The sequence below is a fragment of the Stylophora pistillata genome, chromosome 3 (assembly GCF_964205215.1).
Source record: "Stylophora pistillata chromosome 3, jaStyPist1.2, whole genome shotgun sequence".
NCBI classification, from domain to species: domain Eukaryota; kingdom Metazoa; phylum Cnidaria; class Anthozoa; order Scleractinia; family Pocilloporidae; genus Stylophora; species Stylophora pistillata.
This window is the reverse complement of record NC_142521.1, coordinates 39252718-39274385: the sequence shown is the minus strand read 5'-3', so window position 1 is coordinate 39274385 and position 21668 is coordinate 39252718. Positions and strand designations below refer to the sequence as shown.

General features: G+C 39.2%; 2 protein-coding genes across 2 annotated transcripts; one reads left to right on the top strand and one right to left on the bottom strand.

Annotated features, from left to right (window-relative positions):
- Positions 1-2246: 2246 nt before the first annotated feature.
- LOC148736054 (uncharacterized) lies at positions 2247-9293 on the top strand. The gene is made up of 3 exons (XM_088754328.1): positions 2247-2847; positions 5713-5973; positions 7864-9293. The coding sequence occupies exons 1-3, from the start codon at positions 2376-2378 to the stop codon at positions 9162-9164; spliced, it is 2034 nt and encodes a 677-aa protein (XP_088610454.1). The 5' UTR covers positions 2247-2375; the 3' UTR covers positions 9165-9293.
- A 4097-nt stretch (positions 9294-13390) lies between these two features.
- LOC111345184 (uncharacterized) lies at positions 13391-16438 on the bottom strand. The gene is made up of 2 exons (XM_088755032.1): positions 15783-16438; positions 13391-14621 (listed from the first exon to the last, which is right to left on the bottom strand). The coding sequence occupies exons 1-2, from the start codon at positions 16104-16106 to the stop codon at positions 13977-13979; spliced, it is 969 nt and encodes a 322-aa protein (XP_088611158.1). The 5' UTR covers positions 16107-16438; the 3' UTR covers positions 13391-13976.
- Between the last annotated feature and the right edge of the window lie 5230 nt (positions 16439-21668).

Sequence of the window (21668 nt, the reverse complement as noted above, 5' to 3'; positions counted from 1 at the left end):
TCTTTTCCTCGCTTTTATTATCCTTTTTAATTTTTTCTTAATAGACCCTTCCACGGTTTTTACGGCCATATTGTTTGGGGGTCAAACAAAACCTCGTTGCGTAGCAAAAAGCAATATATTCTTCTGTAATTATTCGACGCGCGTCGGTACCTTCACTCAATATCGTAACTTTATAAAGGAAAAATCGCTTATTTTCGTCTCCAAATCTATTGGGAACATAGATAAGGCGTTACTAAAAGTAAGTGCCGAATTTTTGGCGAAGTACATATTTATCACTGCGTTTTATGGGCAGATTGATATGTTGTTTTAAGGTGACCTCGTGGCCGCCATGGTGCGAGAATGGCATTTTAAAACGCACTTCTTTCGGTTGAGAAATTAGAATATGTTTTTTAGCCATCGATATTGTGTAGTTTTAAATTTTAGGATTTATGGTGGGAGTAAGTGCTCAAATAAGGTTCTGAAAGCGTCTGTATTTTGTATGCCAGTATAGAGTCGAACATCAGCATCTCTGGTTATTTGTGCAGAGGCTGTACACAGTTTTAACCCTGGGGAATCGTCTCCACTTTTCATCAATTCGTCACTTGCAGTGATGATATCACTGTTATCAACCTATGTTGATAATCGCCGCCTTTTGGGTGACTTAGTATTTGAATTCTCAAAAGGAGTAAAAAAAAGAGTAGGTATTGGATTGCTTACTGAAGGCTTCCCGTCTCGAAAATGATTGGAGCAGACGACAATTAACACTCTCCCTTGACTTTCCTATTGAGAAATATTTTCTTCCCTTCTGAACCTGTCGAGACCATGCTTCAATTAATGATTGCTTGGGCTTGTGGAACGATAACTTCTGTACATGTGAGTGGATAACTCATTTTTTCGGATCTCCTCTATCGTTGTTACAGCCGCCGACAGAACACCTATCTCCAAAATCCATTAAACCAAGGGTTTCTCTTTACCGAGTTATTGGTTTTTCAAGAGTATGTTAGCTTGTCTGGACGAAAAGGTTTAAAGAGCACGTAAACACATTTATTTCAATTTTTCCTCTGCACAATTAAATTACTTAAATACAAAAAGTCATTCTGAAAAGCTGTACTGAGAACTTCTGGCATTATGTCGGCCGCGAGGTCACGTCCAAAGAAAAACGATCTCAATGTTCCCATAAAACGCAGAGAAGAAAAGGTTTTTCGCCGAGAGGAGAAAAAGTCACTCGCCTTTATTGATGTCTTCTCTATTTCAGCGATGAATATTAATTTTTTTTCCTGAACAAAGCGCAAATTTAATCGAGGGGAGCGATGCGCGTCTTCTTATCATAAGAGATTCTATGGCTCGTTGTTACGCAACGAGGTTTTGTTTGACCCCCAACCAACATGGCCGATAAAACCGTGGAAGGGTCTATTTTCCCTCTAATTTTTCCTCTTTTTAACGGCCCACGCTTAAGCTTAAAATTCAATCTTAATATAGGTATCGTCGTTAAGCTTAAGGAACTTTAGACCCCAAAATCACACGCAGTATGCCTGGGCCGCCTGGACACGAACCAACTTTCTGCCTTGGAGCAAGACATTTCTCGCAGAAACAGTAGATCTTGTCATTCTGCTGTCAAAGCTTCCATCAACGAGTACTAAATAACGCAATGTTCCATTCTATCCACGTTAAGATCAATCGAAGTCAAGATGCATCGTAACTTTTACCGACACGTTTCCTTCTGTTCTCAAACATTTCTTCAGAATGCAGTAACTGGTTTGAACCCGGGGGTAACATTTGAAGGTGTAGTCTGATCGTCCGGGTGAGTGTAGTCCTGAGAAGGACTGTTGTCGGTGGTAGTGACTGACGTTTCGACAACCTGTGCGGAAGTCATCATCAGAGTCAAGTGAATGATTGTTGTCAGTAGAATGTTCTTATTCCAGTTCGTGTGTTCCCATAAAACGCAGAACTGGAACTGGAATAAGAACATTCTACTGACAACAATCATTCACTTGACTCTGATGATGACTTCCGCACAGGTTGTCGAAACGTCAGTCACTACCACCAACAACAGTCCTTCTCAGGACTACACTCACCCGGACGATCAGGCTACTCCTTCACATCTCTTCAGAACTTTGTCAGATATCCTCTAGTCCCTTCCGTCTTTATATTTAGCGTAATTAACGTAAAAAAGCTATTGACGAACCAGCACGACTCCTGCCAGGCGTTGAGTGTAATATGTTCGATTTTCTCCCGCAGCTGTTGATGTTTCGTCCGTTCAACGTTATTCTCCAGTCTGGGGACTGGACGCTAACACGTACAAGGTGTCTTGTTGCGAAAGCCTGTAACACTAATCTGCCTTTACCTCCCCTTGTGTTCACGTTTCATTTCTTTTAGCGAAATATTTGGTGAACAGTATGCCTAAAAGGCTGTTTCAGAAAACCTCTACCTTTTCCTCCATCGTTAGAAGACCGAACTTTCGATGCTTTGCTTTATCGCTGGGCATTGTCAGTCTGACATCGTTTGCGCTTGTGTTTTACAGAAGTTTCGATTTAATAACAACAAACACGAAACTTCACCATCAAACATCAGTAAATTATTTAGTTAACAGAGCAGCCAAAGAATCTACCGCTTGTAAGCTACCCGTTTTAGATCCATTTCATCCCAGCGTGGTTAACTTTATGAAAGATCTTGGCAAACTCAATTGCGAGGGTGTCAGTTATTCTAGTTTCGAAGACAACGTCCTTCGGGTTGAAGGCGAAGGAATCGTCTCCGCACAATACAGAAAGATCGAAAGACCTCAAGGGAACGATTTTGGTGTGGTTCTTTCGGATCCGGTTAGAGTTCTGAACACGAGCGGGAGTCGAGCGTTAGCGTTGGACCAGAAAGGTGAGAGAAATTTCCATTTGCGTAATGTCACTTTATATTAAGTTTGAGACGAGTCGCGTTCTTTAACATGCAGCTCCTCTGGTACCTTAAAGTTCAATTCAGTGAGACGATTAAAAACTTGAAAAACATTTTGAAAAACCTAAATTAATTTTGCAGCCATTGAAATAATATTTTGGCTTTGTTTATTTTATTTTACAATTTCTATTTTTCATATTGCGCTGCAATTTTTAGTTTGGCGAGTAATTTTTTAGCATTCCACGCAATTTTTTTAGTTCTAAGTTTTCGTATGTTTTGCAATTATTTTATGATGAACTTTTGAATTATTTTTGGATGGTTCGAATAATTTTTGATGATCCTTCGAATTTATTTTATTCCATGGTGCATTGCGCGCTCCTCGTCTCAGAATATGGGCGGCCGTCACCACCAAAAATACAAGGATGTCAACTAGATCAGTAAATATAAAGATGATTTAAGGATCAGCTGCAGGATAGCATAGCTAATAAAGAAATGGCATGGACAAATTATAGACAGTTTAGTTTTCCTAAACGAAACAGAACACCCTAAACATAAATAGTTTAGCCAAATGATAAACGGTCTAGTTGCCCATGTTGAGTTGGAACATGAAATTGTGAAATGGACTAGCTAAATTGCGAATAGCCTAGCACTCATTTGCAATACAGTACACAAACGGTGTAGAGTTGCGTGAAATGGCTCAGCGTAATGTCGAATGATACAGTGTACATACAAACAGTAGCTTTGCGTGTAAAGGCTCAGCGTAATGTCGAATGGTACAGCGTACACACAAATGGTGTAGCGTTGCTTGAAATGGCTCAGCGTAATGCCGAATGGTACAGCGTACATACAAACAGTGTAGCGATGCATTAAATGGCTCAGCGTAATGTCAGATGGTACAGCGTACACACAAATGATGTAGCGTTGCGTTAAATGGCTCAGCGTAATGTAGAATGGTACAGCGTACATACAAACAGTGTAGCGTTGCGTGAAATGGCTCAGCGTAATGTCGAATGGTATAGCGCCCACACAAATGGTGTAGCGTTGCGTGAAATGGCTCAGCGTAATGTCGAATGGTATAGCGCCCACAAAAATGGTGTAGCGTTGCGTAAAATGGCTCAGCGTAATGTCGAGTGGTATAGCGCACACACAAATAGTGTAGCGTTACGTCGAATGGCTCTGCAGAACATCAGACGCTCTAGCTAAACATTAAATTGCTCAGCATTACATGAAATATTTCGATGTTGTGGCCATTCGTCGAGCTCTCTTGTAGCGTGGCGTGAAGGCTTTCTCGCCGAAACCACCAAAAATACAAACCGCAAATGGAACAGCGTTCTGCTGGGGGACATGACATCATTTAATGTGAAGGCTGGCGCGAAACCATCCCATAGTGCAGTCGCTATGTTTAAGAGTCTTCACTTCGCCTTGCCGTAAAGCTGAGGCAGTTCGGTAATATGGGCGGCCGCCACCACCAAAAATACAAGGATGTCAAATAGATCAGTAAATACAAAGATGGTTTAAGGATCAGCTGCAGGATAGCATAGCTAATAAAGGAATGGCATGGCCAAATTATAGACAGTCTAAGTTTCCTTCATGAAATAGAACAGCCTAAACATAAATAGTTTAGCCAAATGATAAACGGTCTAGTTGCCCATGTCGAGTTGGAACATGAAATTGTGAAATGGACCAAGTAAATTGCGAATAGTCTAGCGCTCATTTGCAATACAGTACACAAACGGTGTACCTTTGTGTCAAATGACTCAGGTTAATACGGACTAGCGCAGCGTACGTACAAACGGTGTAGCTTTGGGTGAAATGGCTCAGCATAATGTCGAATGGTACAGCGCACATACAAACAATTACACCATTTGTGTGTACGCTGTACCATTCAACATTAGGCTGAGCCTTTTCACACAATGCTACACTATTTGTATTTACCTTGTATGTACCATTCGACATTACGCCGAGCCATTTCACGCAACGCTAAACCGTTTGAAACCGCTGTGCTACCCCGGCGATATCACCCTGAGTCATTTGACGCAACGCTACACCGTTTGTGTACTGTATGACCTGTATTGCAAATTAGTGCTAGGCTATTCGCAATTTGGCTAGTCCATTTCACAATTTCATGTTCCAACTCGACGTGGGCAACTAGATCGTTTATCATTTGGCTAAACTATTTATGTTTAGGGTATTCTGTTTCATGAAGGAAAACTAGACAGTCTATAATTTGGCCATGCTATTCCTTTATTAGTTATGCTATCCTGAAGCTGTATTTACTGATCTGTTTGACATCCTTGTATTTTGGTGGTGACGGCCGCCCATATTCGGGATGCGTAGAGGACTGTCGCCGTGTTTGATACAAATTTCACACTGAACATGACGAAGAGCCAAAATTTATTTGAATAACTGCAAATTTGATTTATTTGTTCCAAATTAAATAAATCAAGTTTGAACAGAACGAGCCTCCATGAAAAATGGTTGGAGAAGAAAGGTATCCAAAGAAAATTAAGTGATGAAATCCTTTCAAAAGAAAAATTCATGTCCAAGTTCGTTAACCCTTGGGAGAATTGTCAGCGGACAAATGGCATTTTTATAAAATCAAGCTCTACTCAAAGAGATTAATTCTCCCCATGCCTCATAAAAGGGCAAGGGGACTGCTCTTTCGGTACAGAGAAAAAGCATCACTTCCTTTGGGCGTCTTGGCTATTTGGCAGCATGGTTAGCTAATTCTTTTGTTACGGATTATCACTTTTGGTTGGGTAAAAGGAGGACATCATCTGGACAACACATGGCGCCCAGCGTGATTACTACTAAAAGTCTTTTTCTATTATTTTGATGTGCATTTTGCAGGAATTTTCAGTGGAAATGTAACAGTTGATTACGACTTCATTCGGGTGGACGTCATGACATCTTCGGGTGAGACCAGAAGTGACGTACACATGCACGTGTTTCCCAAAAAGGAAGTCCTCAAACGGGAACAGAAACCTGGTGGTATTCCGCTGAATGTTGCGCTGATCATGTTCGACTCCACATCACACGCTAATTTCAAAAGAAAATTACCCAAAAGTTTGGAATATCTGACCAAGAACTTAAACACTGTCTTTTTGCAAGGTGAGTGAGATTTTTACTTCTATTATAGGTTTTTTTTTTGTGATAGGCGGTTGCTAAGTCGTCTTTGAGATGAATTTCCATTGCTTTGGAACGATATGTCAGTTTTACACGTCGATTACGCGTATTTGTTCTCAGAGGTTGTGGCTAGGTAACCGACTGTCAATTCATTTCGTGGATTCTGCGGTGGCTGCTTTCACCGTGAGTTAGGTTTAAAAATCCTCCTGTACATTAAGAAACCAATTGCACTTTACCCAGTATTTACTTACAAAATTATCACTGGTTAAGTTACCGTTCAGTTTTTCAGGAATAAGTACTTCTTTTAAATAACAGATATTTGGCCAAGTCCTTCACGCCTGTCTGGAATTCGGTGCAAACACATAAAAATACTCCAGAAATGATTCAGAATACGACTGAATACAACTTGAGTATACAGTATGTGAAGGAAATTTCAGCAAAGAAGTCATATGAGAAAAAATATTTTAAAACCGTATTTAAATGTAAACAATACCCTATTTTACAAATTATGCCAACACATTTCAGGCCTCGACACTAACTTTTCAACTTACTAGCCAAGTGGCTAGTGACATCTTAGATGATGTTCAAGTACGACAATTTCAGTTTGTTTACTAACCAGATTGGCCAATGGAAATAAAAAACCACTAGCCAAAACTGAATTTCTATTATTCTGTGACTAGTTGGCTACCGTTAGTGTCGAGCCCTGCATTTACAATCTTTATTTTTGGAATTTCGATAAGGAGTCGCGAACGTTCGCTGGCTCTTGATAGGTTGCAAGTCAAACCGTATGAGATTCAAGTTTCCCGTTGGTAGGGAATGTGATTCCTCACAACTTACACTTCAGTTTACCCCTTTTAAGAGTCATTTTTTGATGTGATCATTTCAAAACAGAATAAAAAAAAGGAAATTTAACGACTGGTGCTAAGTCATAATATTCTTTCATTCTTTCCCACTTTTGTTAAGTAATTTATGAAAATTAATGCATTTAATCTTTAGAAAATATCAACGACTATGAAGTTTCATTTTCATGTCGGTCTGTGAAATGGAATGGATAGCGTCAACTGACTGCATAAGGGCGCTTAGTGAGCATTAGAAAGGACTAGGGTTTGTAATAAAAGTGTGTAAACATTTGCTGATTAGGAAACCAAACATTTCAACGCACGATCCTTCAATATATTGGCAGTGGCTAAATGCCCTGCAGCTGTCAGAAATTTTTACAGAATTTCCACCGAAACTTTCTTTCAAACTTCTTAAGGGTATCAGATGTTTGTTTAGAAATGTCCATAGATTCTAAAAGTTATTTATTTATTTATTTTTTATTGGACACATTTTCCGAGCTCGTGCTTACTATAAATTGTAAAAAATCCAACGTAATTTAAATAATCGCTTGGCATTCCTTGACAAAATGACATCAAACACTCTGCTAGGTTTGAATGACGTTTTCTGTGGAAATTTGGAAGACATTACTCTGTGCCGGGTATTAAATCTATTTGAGACCTTGCCTCGCAGTCTAATCAGAAAAGTTTTCTAAGAGTCGATATATTACAGCACCAGCAGATTATCCCATTACGTGCAAAGCAAGATCATCGGAAAGCGAACGAACTTTTACGTGCAAAAATTACTTGCAACGAATTTGCATGCTTGGATATGACATTACAAAAATTATTCATTAGAAAAACAGGCCAATCTGCAAGTTAGAACTCCCGCAAGGTTTCAGTTTAATACCACATGGCAAATCAACATATCAAAGTTACAAAAGCGAAAAAAAAGGCTCATATGGTCGTGCTGAGATCGTTAGCAACAAAAGTTCTAACAATTTCTAGATAGGATTGACAACGCTAAAATTGATTCAGCTTAATTTAATGGATTTGACAGGTGAGACAATCGTAGGCGACGGCACCACCGCGCAGCTGTGTGGCATGCTCACTGGAATCGACGAGAATAAACAACCTGAAGCTCGAAGGAGAATGAGTGGCTCACAACCTGTCGACAGATGGCGCTGGATTTTCCGAAATTACAAAGACAAAGGATACGTTACGATGTTCTCGGAAGACGTTCCAGAATATGCAGCCTTTAATTACCGTCTGCATGGTTTCAGAGATCCCCCAACAGACCACTTCTCCAGACCATTCTGGATAGAGACAGATAAAGTTTTAAAAGGAAAATGTATCAATAACCGACCAGCTCATAACGTATCTCTGAATTATTTGTTGAGTTTCTTTCGAAGTTACAAGGATCAGCCAAAGTTTGCGTTCTTATCTCATGCTGCGCTTTCACATGATGACGTAAATATGATCGGTTATGTAGACGAGGACCTGACAACTTTCTTGCAAACATTTCAGCGAGAGTTATTTGAAAACAACACTATGCTGATTATTTTCGGGGACCATGGTCATCGGTTCGCTGATCTTCGAAAGACAGTCCAAGGTAAACTAGAAGAGAGGTTTCCATTTATGTCAATCACACTACCAAAATGGTTTCTTAACAAGTACCCAGTCCTCCACAAAAATCTCGTTCAAAACTCACACGTCCTAACATCACCATTTGACGTTTATGCAACATTACGTCACATACTGTCATATCCACAGTATCCAAGCGAGATTATAACCGGTCAAAGCTTGTTCAGCCGGATTAACGAGAGAAATCGAACGTGCGGAAGCGCAGGTGTGGAAGATCATTGGTGCCCCTGTCTTGATTTGGAAGCTGTGTCGCTGGAAGAGCCCGCAGTTAAAGAATCAGCTGAGTTTGTCGTCAGGCACATTAACAATCTGACGTCACAAAGCGACGAACTGTCTCAGCTATGTCAGCGGTTGAAATTGAAGGAAATAAAGAGCGCGTTTCGCGAGATGCCGAAAGAAGCCATGCAGAGATTTGTAGACTCCAAGAAGGGCGCTCACGACGAATGTGACTCCTGTGGTGTGGTGTTGGGTGAAAAATCGATTAACACACTCGCTATGGATACTTTATATCAGTTACAATTCGTGACATCTCCAAACGAGGGATTTTACGAAGCTTCGGTCAGAATGAAGAAGGGTGTTCCCTCACTATTAGGAGATATCAGTCGAGTTGACGCTTACAAGGATCAACCATTTTGCGTTGCTTCTTCTTACCCCCGTCTAAGAAAATACTGCTATTGTTCTCCAGAAGAGAAAGGAGCCATTAAGAACGCTAGGTAAACACAAGCAAACTACTCGAAATTGGAATTTGTAAGTGTTGGAAATTGGAAGGAATCGAGTCACCGTAACTCATTTTTTTTTCTTCTATTGACATTAACCATGTTGTCTAAAGCAGGAAGGTGACGAGAAGGAAGGGAAATAGAACGAGTGAGAACAATGAAGCGAGAAGATATCATTTGATTTCACATCAAATTCGCAGATCTAAAATTGTTTTATTGTTATTCTTCAGTGTGAAAGTAAATTAGACCAAATCAGCCTTGACATGATCCTTGTCATAACTATTAATAGCTTCGAACAAAAGTGGAGAGGGCCTCCTCGTCACGCAAGCAGAAGACTGCATATGATTTCTCAATCCAACCATAGCCGTCCAATGTTATTAGTAATGACAATAGTTGATGCATAGGATCCCTCCCTCCCTCACTCCCTCCCTCCCTCCCTTCCTCCCCTACTCCCTCCCTCCCTCCCTCACTCCCTCCCTCCCTCACTCCCTCCCTCCCTCCCTTCCTCCCCTACTCCCTCCCTCCCTCCCTCACTCCCTCCCTCCCTCCCTCCCTCCATCACCTCAGTCACAGCTTTGGGTTTTTTATAATTACCCGGCCCTGACACCAAAATTCATGATCAAGCAACGACGGGATCGCATGTCTCTACTCAGTGTTTAAAAGTTACCAGTCTTGAAGTATTTCATGGCTGAGTTAGACTCTGGATCCGGTTGATAAAATTTACATTTTCTGAATCAAACTTTGGACCATTTCCCCTCCCTTCCTCCTGCCCTTTCAAAACTTCCTGCGGCAATATTGACGTTTTAATGAACAGTGCCGGCAGCGTGCTCTTCTCTATTAATTAGTCGTTTCTTCGAAAGACGACTGAAGCTATTCCTGGTTTTCACGTGATGTCGTCAAAATTAAAAATAAGGAATTATAAATCCTTATGAGATTTTAGTTTAGTTAGTTAATAGAAGAGCTGAGGACTTATCTTTGTACAGATTTTCAGTTTGATCGGGTCTTTCGTTTCGTGATAAAGTAAGGTTGAATTTCTAAGCCAGTTTGCGTGACACGATATTAACAGGCTGTCACGTAGGTGAAAAAAAGTGACTTATCTGCGGAGATTTCGCAATCTGGACAGTCCTTGTATGAGAATTAGTATTCATATAGATGTTTTTGAGCCCTCAGAAGAAGGCTTCATCCTTTTTATGACAAGAATCGATGATGTATGTTTTTGAGCCCTCAGAGGAAGACTTCATCCTTTTCATGACAAGAATCGATGACGTATGTTTTCGTTAGCTACCGGCCGCTATATTGGTGTCCCTCTAAGGGACACCAACGATGGCGTCTTCATACAAAGCCTTATAAATTTGAGGGAAACATTTCTTCAAAAATCTCCCGCACAAAACATTGCACAGACTCGAATCGTTGCAAGACTGTTTGAATATTCATCTTATTTTATCTCTTTGACTCGTAACTTCATTTTTCGATGGTTTTGATGATGGTGTGACAGTGAAAACTGACAATAACCTTAGCGTTGGCCTAACTCTCGATTGGTAAGAAGACAGAATAAACTATATATATGTATAAGCCCAACTTTCAAGACAATCCATCATGCCGCTTAATAAACCCTTCTAAGCCTGAAATTGGGAAAATCAGTAAGCATCTCCTCGATGAAATTAACAACGCTATCATCACCAGCAGTAAAGTAAACCAGTGGAAAAACACCTCAAGTGTTCTCAAATGGTTTAATAGTTTAGAAGACAAGAGCTCTCTTTCATTCATCTGTTTCGACGTTTGTGAATTCTACCCCTCCATCACTGAGAAGTTGCTTTCCAAAGCACTAGATTTTGCCTCTAAGTACTGCTCAATCAACAGCCATGAGCGTGAAATTATCTTGCATGCAAAACGATCCCTGCTATTTAACGATGATTGCCCATGGGAGAAAAAATCTGCCAGCAACCTTTTTGATGTTACCATGGGGTCCTTCGATGGAGCGGAAACGTGTGAGCTGGTTGGATGCTTTCTCTTATCGATTCTTACCGAGAAGTATGGTCAAAATATTGGTTTATACCGGGATGATGGTTTGGCTGCCCTCAATGGAACACCGCAAGAAATAGAGAATATCAAGAAAGGTTTTTGCAAAGTCTTCCGCGACAATGACTTAAAAATCACAGTCGAGGCTAACATCACCAAAACCAATTTTCTAGACGTCACGCTTGACCTCTCAAGTGGGAAGTATTACCCTTTTACTAAGGATGGCAACATCCCCCTGTACGTGCATAAAAAATCTAACCATCCACCATCCATTCTGCGCAACATCCCTGAATCAATCAATAGGAGGCTCTCCGAGATATCGTCCGACAGGGAATGCTTCGATAGTGCTAAACCTATTTATCAAGAAGCTCTCAAAAAAAGTGGGTACAGCTACACCCTGTCATTCAACGCTGCATCAAACCAGGCACCACGTCCACGAAGAAACAGGCAGCGGAATATTACTTGGTTTAACCCACCATACAGCAAGAACGTGGAAACTAACGTCGGAAAATGCTTCCTTGCACTTATTGATAAGCATTTCACTAAAACTAATCCTCTTCACAAAATTTTCAACCGGAACACCCTTAAACTAAGCTACAGCTGCATGGGCAGCATTAAAACTGTCATATCTAACCACAACAAATCTGAAATCCGGAAACTGGCACGCGCTAATGATCGAGCTAGGAAAAGCTGCAACTGTCGAAAACCTGACATATGCCCCATGGATGGAAACTGTAACATGGAAAGCATAATTTACCAGGCAGAGGTCACCACAGAAACCGCAAAGGAAACGTACATTGGTCTCTGTGACACCGCTTTTAAAATGCGTTACAGGAACCACTTGTGTTCATTCCGAAACGAACGTTACAGGCATGCTACTGAACTTAGCAAATATGTATGGAGTCTTAAAGATAAGGACACTAAGTTTAATATTAAGTGGCGCAAGGTGAAACAAGCTAGTTCGTATTCCAATGTAGCTAAAAGATGCAACTTGTGTTTGTGGGAAAAATATTTTATCATTTGTAAACCGCAGATGGCAAGTTTAAACAAAAGAAATGAGCTGACATCAGGTTGCAGACATGTCAGGAAATTCCTGTTAAAGAACCTAACGTTCTTTAACAGGAATAGCGATAGCGCGTGCAGTATTTTGCGCGCGCATGTATATATTGTTTCGTCTTTTAAATTTTGGTGGATTGTAACCGTTATTTCTGGCAGTTGCCTGACGATTGCTTCGCAAGAGGCATGAAACTCAGAGTTGCAGTAAAAGTTCAAGTAACCTAAATCTTGAAGTATAATTATCCATAGCTCTAGCCCTGCTATTGAGCACTTTTTAGTAGATGATGATTAGTTTGATTGCTGTGTTGCCAGCATGGTTGTCCTGATAGTGTAGTGGTCATCACACCTGATTAGTAACGGGGGGACGTGGGTTCAAATCCCGCTCAGGGCAAATTTTCTTTTCAAACATTTATTCTATTTAAGATGATGATCTCATTCCGCTATTTTGGTTATATGTATATATATACACTGGGGTTGCCATGCACTTAGCCTTCGGGCGAAGCTCATCACCTTAGTTGTGATTTGAGCACTCGCGCATGGCAACGTGTCTGCACTTGGTCCCACAAGTGTAGCGCCCAGGCAATGGTTTATTCCAGAGCTTGGCCCAGTGTATGCACTGCACTGATGAGACCCACATAGGTCGAAACAGTGTGCACTGTCTGCAGTTATATATATATATGTATATATATATATATATATATATTATAATTATTATAATATATATATATATTATAATATATATATATATATTATAATAATTATATATATATTATAATATATATATATTATTATAATATATATATATATATATATATATATTATTTGGGGTGTACAGGGTCAGGGTTTCCCTTGTATGAATTTGTTTAATTGAAATTAGCCTGTATCCGTAATTGGATCCTCCTTTGTCCTTAAGTATGATTACTTGGGGTGTACAGGGTCAGGGTTCCCTCGCATACAGAATTTGTTTAACTGAAATTAGCCTGTATCCGTAATTGGATCCTCCTTTGTTATCCGCTAAGTTGACTTCGGTCGTGTATCTTAATAGATCCTTAGTTGGGTTTTATATGGTGTTATAGGCTTCCCCTACCCGGTCACCTTGAAAAGTTAAATATCCCGGGAGACCACGTCTCCGATCACTTAAATCACATCTTTGATTGCTGTGTTGCCAGCATGGTTGTCCTGATAGTGTAGTGGTCATCACACCTGATTAGTAACAGGGGGACGTGGGTTCAAATCCCGCTCAGGGCAAATTTTCTTTTCAAACATTTATTCTATTTAAGTATGATTACTTGGGGTGTACAGGGTCAGGGTCACCTCGCAGACAGAATTTATATATATATATATATATATATACAGAGTAGAATGTCCCTAAAACAAGAGCTTTATCTAATATTCTACGGTACAAGAACTTCTAATTCAGACGAAACAAATCATGCCACTCTGTAGTTTCGATATTTTTGTTACGGAGGAAGTTCTCCAAAACATAATAGCCACTTGCTATGCAACCTCTAAAGATGGCCGCCTATATCGACAAGCAAGTGCACGGTCTAGGTCATTAGATTCTCAGTATGAACGAAATATAACAATGAATGAATACCATTGGAAAACTGCATGAATCAACAAAACAAAAAGAATTTTACTTCACAACAGAAATAAAAAGCGTCGTGCAGCGAATGGCAAACGCTCATGACAAATTTCTTTATTTCCATCCTTACGTGATGAATGTTTCCATTTTCGCCTATACCTTACATCCAAACCAATGATTGGTGGTGGAAGTCATCATAGATGAACATCGAAACTCTGTGCTAACATTGTTCCCCCAATAGCCACCAAAGTTGGCCTCGTTGTCAAGGAAACCGAGAGTCTTGCCAAACTGGCAGGTATCCTTATCACTTAAGTGTGTCAGAAATTGAGTTTCTGTCTGCCACCAGCCGGCTGTGCATTTTGTACAGTTATGTCCCCGGATGTTGATATACTCCACTTTCCGACATCCCCCACTGACATCGTATTTCATCGGAGTCAGATTTTGAAAAGTGACCCTGACGTAATCTCTGTAATCCACTCCATAAGATGGGAAATCACATGTGACTCGCCAATGGCTAGACTGTGCTCGCACAATCCACATTCGACGCATACCAATTCTGTAGTTTTCCCAGTTTGGATAATGCTGGTTTTTACAAGGTTTTTTAAAGAATGGTTCCTTAGCAAAAGCTTCGTTCCTTCTGCTCATGCTCTGTGACATAATTAGAGTCCAAGCCCAACCGGGTTCTGAACTGAAGTCGCAGTACATTTCATAAAAGAAACACTCTGCTCTTCCCTGAATAATGTAAAATCCTGATGTTCTTGCCCCTTGTTTCCAGGCCTCCGAGCAACTTTTGGGTCTCTGGGGAAATCGTTAAGAGAAAAATGTGATGGACTAGTCTTTCTTATGGCCGGGGGAGGGGGATGGGGGGAGAATTTTTATTGGGGGGATCACATAGTTTTCAAGGGGAATGGAGGGAGATCACTTGTTATCAACATAGTATGAAGGGGGAACTTTTGAAAAGTAACTGCCTACTAACCGCCGAAGCGTGGGGGAGAAGGATGGGGGGAGGGGTCATGAAAATATTTGAGAGCTTTAAGGGGGAATCAGGTAAATTCAATCGTGACACAACCAAGCCCATCTAGCCCCTCCCCCCGGTGATAAATAGTTATCGATCCTCAAGAAGTTGAATACATTGTAGATCGTGCTTAAAAAACACGTTAGACAAGAATAACGTTTCATTACATTGAGCTATCCTAAATATGAAAACATGGACCTTAAATTAATGCTCTTCGTTTTTTCATTAAAATGTAACTTGAACCCACCGCCGCCTCTATCTTTCATTATCACAAAATAAATTTTTAGATTTCGTTGCGTACAACGCCAAATGTTCTTATGTGAATTTTATTCTGATTAAAGAAAACCCTTATTTCCCCAAGCGAGGGTTTTTTGTTAATCGGCCAAATTATCAATGTTCTTTAACTTGACGAGGAAATTAGTCTAAGAGACCAAGAGTACAGTAAAAAACAGAAATTAAGGGTAAAAATGACAGTTGTTTTCGACCAGCTGATTTTGGAGACAGCTGTTAATTCATTTCACAGTTAGTGCTACCCACCTTTTTCGCGTCATGCGGGATAAAGTGTTTTTAATTTTCGGGACTTGTGAAACACGAAATTAAAACCCCGTGATCTGTGAATTTTTTGCTTTTCGCGATATGTGTTTATCCGCGGTTTCGTGATGCGTTATGTTTACTTTTTGGTATTCGTCAAACGTGTGCAGGACCCACCTCTTATATTAAGCTGATCAGAATTTTGTTTATCTTAGTTTTCCTTCATCCTTGATATTACGTGTTATTGCCGACCTGGATTATTATCATTTACTTCTTCATAAAATAATTCGATACTTTCAAGCCAGTACAGAACTACATGATGGTTGAGTATTTTCTGATACCTTTCGGCAATCCGAATATGTAATTTTAGCATACGTAAGCCGCCATCAGAAAACCAACTGAAGATAACTCACCCGTTTCCATTTCACTTGCACGAAGACAAAGCATTGTTTCTTCACCAAATGTCTTTTGCTGCTAAATTCACCGTCATTCAGCTCACAGATGCCTCGTCCAACCGCTGAGGTTTGACAATTATAAGATGTGCACCGTGGATCGGCCAGACACACATGCCCACAACCAAAAATCCCGCTTGTAAGTATTGATTTATAGGTATGCCCGGTTAAAACTTCGTTGTAATGCGTCACCCCATGGGATTCGCGGCAAAATTTTGTCTCTCTTGCATAACCAAAAAGAAACTGCGCAAAAAGCATAAACCTGCCGAAGAGTGCACCTGCCATATTTTACTGTAACATCGCTTGACAGGATATTTTAATAGCTTTTACTTAAGCGGCAGGAACTGTTGCCAGTTTCTATATATAGCTAAAGTAATTACAATTATCTCGTAGACGTGATGCGCATTCAGTGGTTGCAAACCATTGAACGTTTTCACACCTGTTCCAGTTGGCCGAATTAAGTGTCAGCGTCGGTTCCAATATATATGAAAAGTTTCGATGCCAACAGTTCATTTCCCCCGAATAAGAAATATTGGTTTGGTAGGAGAATTTTCTGATAACACTTCATTGCTGAAAATACAGCGGTAACAGTTAAGCTTGTACTTCTGTAGTTCTGTTTCTTTAGTTCAAATTCAAAACAATGTTTGCAGAGACTAACAGAATTACAAATCCCTTTAAATGAAGCTCAGTTACAAAGGCTTATTTTTTATTGTTTTTTCTAATCCTTTGAATTGGATCCGGCCAGTAAAATTAATTGAAACGGACAAATTACCGAATGGGGATTTATCTTATGAAAGTTCTACATTTAAACTTTTTCGATGCACCTGCCTGAAGTCTTTTCTAGTTTTACGGTAATTCTATAAAAAATTATTACAATGCGTACCTTTTCTGCGCATAATCATTTTTCCGTTAGATAAAAGCAAGGCAGGCGCATTTTCAAAATGGCGCCTTCTAATCTGGCATAAGCTCTTTAATCGTTATTTTATCTTAAAAGAAAGCGCTCAGTATTTTCCATGTTTCCCCCTCCCTATCCCTCACGAATGTCACTGATGGTGGTGCGAGGAGCGAGGAGAAAAGATAGTAGAAGTTGTGTCATATCTGTTAATGACCTGAATCAAACCTTGTATATCGCGCCAGGAAGGAGTAGAAATGAGAAGAAAAAGAAGAAATGATAATTGCAAGATCGGTAATTCGAAATCACGAAAGTTATACATCAATTTAAGTCCAGGAAAAAAGGGCCTAAATTTTTTTTTCATATTCGTGGTTTCTGCTGTATGATAACATTTTTTGCGGTAGTTCATATAGAGTCCCAAGTAGTCCAAATGGAACCCAGTAAAGATCACCCAAAAAAGCAGTCATGTAAGGTGACTCACAAGGAACTCTTATTTTCATTCCACCTTACCAAGATCATGTGCATGTCTATCAATTTTGCTAAGTTAAAAAACCAAGTGCAGGATAATGAATCTTTTCTAGAGGAATTGCTTTCTTGAACTCCCCGAACACTGTTTAAATTAATACTTTTTCTGAAGACTGCAAAATTTATTACGAATAAATGTCGCCAAATAGAAAAGCGCAAATGGTGTTGAAAGGTTGTACATTAGGTGCGATTTTCAAAAAGAATAAAATACTAGTAGCGCAAAGCGTACATTTTGCCAACTTAATCACGATTATGAGCATCGTTGTGTGTTCATGGCAACCAATCAACGAGGCTCCTTGTCAGCGTTTGCGAAGTACAATACGCGGTATGGCAGACCTAATCTTGGTTTTCACGTGACGTCATCAAAATTAAAAAAAAAGGAAATTATCAATCCTTTTGAGAATTTATAAAGGCTGATAGTTTCGAAAGAAACTGTTTGGGGCTGCGTCGGTGGGAGTAACGAAATAATTTGGATATATCAACAAAGTTGAAATAGTAAATTGGCCACCGTAATGATTACAAAAGCTCCGACGAAGGGCTAACGCTCGAAACGTCAGCTTTTTTAATCATTACGGTGGCCAATTTACCATTTCACTTTTGAGAATTTAGTTTGGATAGTCGTTAGAACAGCTGAAGACTTATCTCTTTGCAAATTTTAAGTTTCGTCGTGTGATAAAGCACGGTTGAATTTCTAAGCTTTTGCGCCACACGATACTAAAATGGCGGCCGAGAATGATGTCACGTAGGTTAAAACAGTGACTTATCCGCTGAGATTTTGCATTCTGAGCAATCCTTGGATCAGAATAGGTACTCAAATAGCTATTTATGAGCAAAACTCGGTGACATATATTTTTGTCCTCTTCCGGCCGCCACATTTGTGCCCCCCAGAGGAAAGCAAACATGGCGTCTCCATGCAAAGCGTTATAGATTAAAAAAAAAAACATTTCTTCTAATATCTGCACAGACCTGAATCTATGCGAGGACCATTTGAATGTTCATCTTCTTTTATCTCTTTAACTCTTTACTTTATTTGTTGAATGGCTTTGATGATGGCGTGATAGTGAAAACTGGCAATAACCTGCAATAAAATGTCCAGAGAACAAAAGGCATTCTACGTGATGGTAACCAATAGCTTTGTAAAAGTGAAATATTAAATTTCCTCCTTGAGAAAACTGAAAACAACTATTATGCGGTGTGATGTTTACGCCTTCAGATGAACTAAACACTCAATAACATTTTGGTTCTTTTCAGTATTCATATAACTGATGCTTTCAGAGACCTTATTCAGTTTCATTCTTGTCAAAATAAAGAAGTCAACGCGTTACATGAATCAAGACAAAGACAAATTCTTAGAACAATAACTTCCTGCGGGAGTCAGAAAATGTTTCGCGGTCAAAGGCTGGTCTCTATTTTTTCCCAAATATAGTTACCGATTTAATACTGGCAAAGATTTTCATTATTGATTCCTCAGCACATTCAATGACTGTCTTCCTCTCAGATTAAATGAGTAACAAAGACCTGACCTGGTGCATCCAGAAAAGCGTAGAAATATTTGTTTCTGTTGAAAATTAATTTTTTTTTCTTTTTGATGAAAAGCAAGTAGGAGTGTAAAGCATTTTTACCTTAAATCACGGGTTTCCTTCAATCAAGTTTGACCTCTACAGCTGATATCATACACTTGATTTTATCAATCGTTTCTAAAGGTTTATTCCGTGTACAGTTATAGTTTTTAAAATGAGCAAGCTTCATCATTGCCTCGTGTAAAGCGTGATAATGGGTTTTATTGTTGAGGTGTAAACAGAAAATTTCATGTTGTAAACAACTACTGAGTTTTTCATCTATTTCTTTAAAATCAGACAACTTGAACGAAGCTTCTTAAATCTTAAATCATATATCTAAACCTGAAATTGGTATTCCTTGCTTAAGATGATAATTTCTGGCAAATGGTGACTGTTGATGTGCTTTTACTGAAGAAATATAACAAAGGAACATTGAGTTCAAACAAATTTAAATTATAAACTAATCAAAACGATATGTATTTGATTATTTAAGCTCCGTCGTTTTAGTACGGTTTTGCACGGCAAAAAATTAGCGAAGATGTTGTAAGAAACTCTCTCAAAACCCCACACGTTATTTTCCTATCGTGGAAAGATGGGCCATACCTTCTTTCTGAAAATTTCTCTGAGCACAGGTGAAAAAAATTAATCAATCAAAGCCTACTTCTGAACCCAGTTAATCACACTCATTCGTTTAACATTTCATGGTAGTTTTGAGAGCCCAAAGTGAAACGATCATTCTTAGTTAAGCCAATATACCACTTAAATAACACATGTTTTGTCTTCACCGTTGAATCATTGTTTTGAATTTAACTTCCTTGCACTGAAGTCCACTGTGAACAGCTGATCGTGGCTTCCTTAAATCCGGCTCTGGGCTAAACCTGACTGTGTTCGCTTTATCATTTAAGCTGGAAGTGAAGGCGTTATCTAATGTTAGATGCACCCAACCGTCTGATTGTCAATTCTACCATCCATTTGCTATGATTTTCAAAGCGTGAAGGACAGAAAATGACGATAAGGCGTTGTTTACAACGTTTTCGCTCTGAGAGAAGAAATCAGTAGTATTTTGAAAACTCGTCTAACAACTCTTAAAACGAGGACCACCAAAATAAGCACAGTTTACGTGCAACACCTCACAAGGAGAGTTTTTCTTCTCCCATCCTCTTTTTTTTGCTGTTATCACTTTATTGCCGCTTTACTCCATGAGATGTTTTGAAATAACATGGATTCTATGAAGTTATCTGATGTTTTCATTCTTAATTAGTGCTAGCTAAATGTGTACCGCTTAAACTGGCAGACGTTTCGAAGAACTAAGGTCTATTTCGACACGGAAGAAACCAGCGTTTCACTTTCGCCCAATTTTTTTATCACATTCGGAGCGAGCAACAGAGGTTTTATTCAAACTGATATTCTATGGAAATTTATTCGTTGATTATCTTTGAAAACGCCTTTAATCTACTAATCTCCCAAAGCCCTCTTTTGATTTCTACTCTCCCGAGTCGAAGCGTGCGATCAACGATCGATATCATCATGGCACTGAAAAGCGAATTTTGACAGGATTTATCTAAAGGATCAATAACAACACCTTCAACACTTGATTTTGCCTTGTTCGCGCATAAAATCTCAGAGAAAATTTGTTCCAACGGATTTGTTACCAAAAGTCAGCCATGACTGAAAGAAGATTGGTAAGCTAGGATCGCAAATCATTTCAGTTAAATAATTTTCTCCTTACGACAATGAATTAGTCAAGAGAATGTATTTCACTGCTCTATTTTCATTAAAAAAGATTCGAAGCAAAGCAGAAAACCAGAGGCAAAAACTAAAATAGCCAGTTCTATTTCCTCGTCTTCAAAATAAAGATCTTCGTAAAAACATAACGTTTAGAAGAAAAAAAACTGATTGACCCTTTTAATGAACTTGAACACTCTACAAAGCGGATACTGACCTTCAAACATGACTAATAGGTTTTTAAAAAGCGGGGTAAATGGACGTGATAGAGTTGGGGGAAAAAATACGACCTGCATGCGTTTTCCAAAGAACGCAACCTAATCATGACATTGACAAATCACTCTTTATCACTTGAGCCAAAGAAGGAAAACTTCAAAAAAAAGGATACGAAAAGTCGAAGAAAATAACTTTGACGCCAATTTGTCCCGCCTGATTGAAATTTCCCGCTGTGCTCTCATAAAGAGAGATTAAGAATAGCAAATCCCTCCTTAATTTCAAACTGCTGTCGACGTAATCACGGCATTGTCACATATTTTCAAATGCTTAAATTGAACGTCAAGGACACGCGCTCAAAGCGTCGAGATCGCGTCAGAAGGAAATGGGAGTGTTTGTTCGATTTCTTGTTCTACCAAGGTACTTTAGCGTTTTAAAACTTTTACAAAACGCTTTTAGAAAAACCTTTTTTGAAAACTGCGTTTTGATTAAATGGTGGCACAATACAAGCTCAAGTGAACAGCTACCTCTTGAGAGAAGCTCGCAATGTCGTGATTTTTTTTTACCCCAATTAGCTTCAAGATGAAAAGAAATATGACACGCTGTGAAATGAAAGTAAATTAGAAACTAAACAATTATCGTTACATTACGTACTTGTCTTGGGGAAATTGTAGCCAAAATTGAAAATCATTTGACATATGAGGGGCTTTTCGACAGGTTGGAATTCTATTACCACTTTAGATTAATAAACACTTCAGAGATCTTGCTGAAGTGCATCTTTTACATTCAAGTATCCATTGTATTGCTATGACCCAGATTTTGTACAGAACAACTTTGTCGAACGAAAGTGAAAACAAAATGGTCAATACTTATTTGCCACAGAATCTTGTTCGCATACAACAAAACTCTTATCAATTTACAGTCACTGATTTT

Bases quoted from the DNA above. Each gene is read 5' to 3' on its own strand.
- LOC148736054 (XM_088754328.1), top strand. From the start codon at position 2,376: ATGCCTAAAAGGCTGTTTCAGAAAACCTCTACCTTTTCCTCCATCGTT. The intron at 2,848-5,712 runs GTGAGAGAAATT...TGCATTTTGCAG, and splicing joins GTTAGCGTTGGACCAGAAAG to GAATTTTCAGTGGAAATGTA. The intron at 5,974-7,863 runs GTGAGTGAGATT...TGGATTTGACAG, and splicing joins AAACACTGTCTTTTTGCAAG to GTGAGACAATCGTAGGCGAC.
- LOC111345184 (XM_088755032.1), bottom strand. From the start codon at position 16,106: ATGGCAGGTGCACTCTTCGGCAGGTTTATGCTTTTTGCGCAGTTTCTT. The intron at 14,622-15,782 runs GTGAGTTATCTT...CGATTTCCCCAG, and splicing joins TGCAAGTGAAATGGAAACGG to AGACCCAAAAGTTGCTCGGA.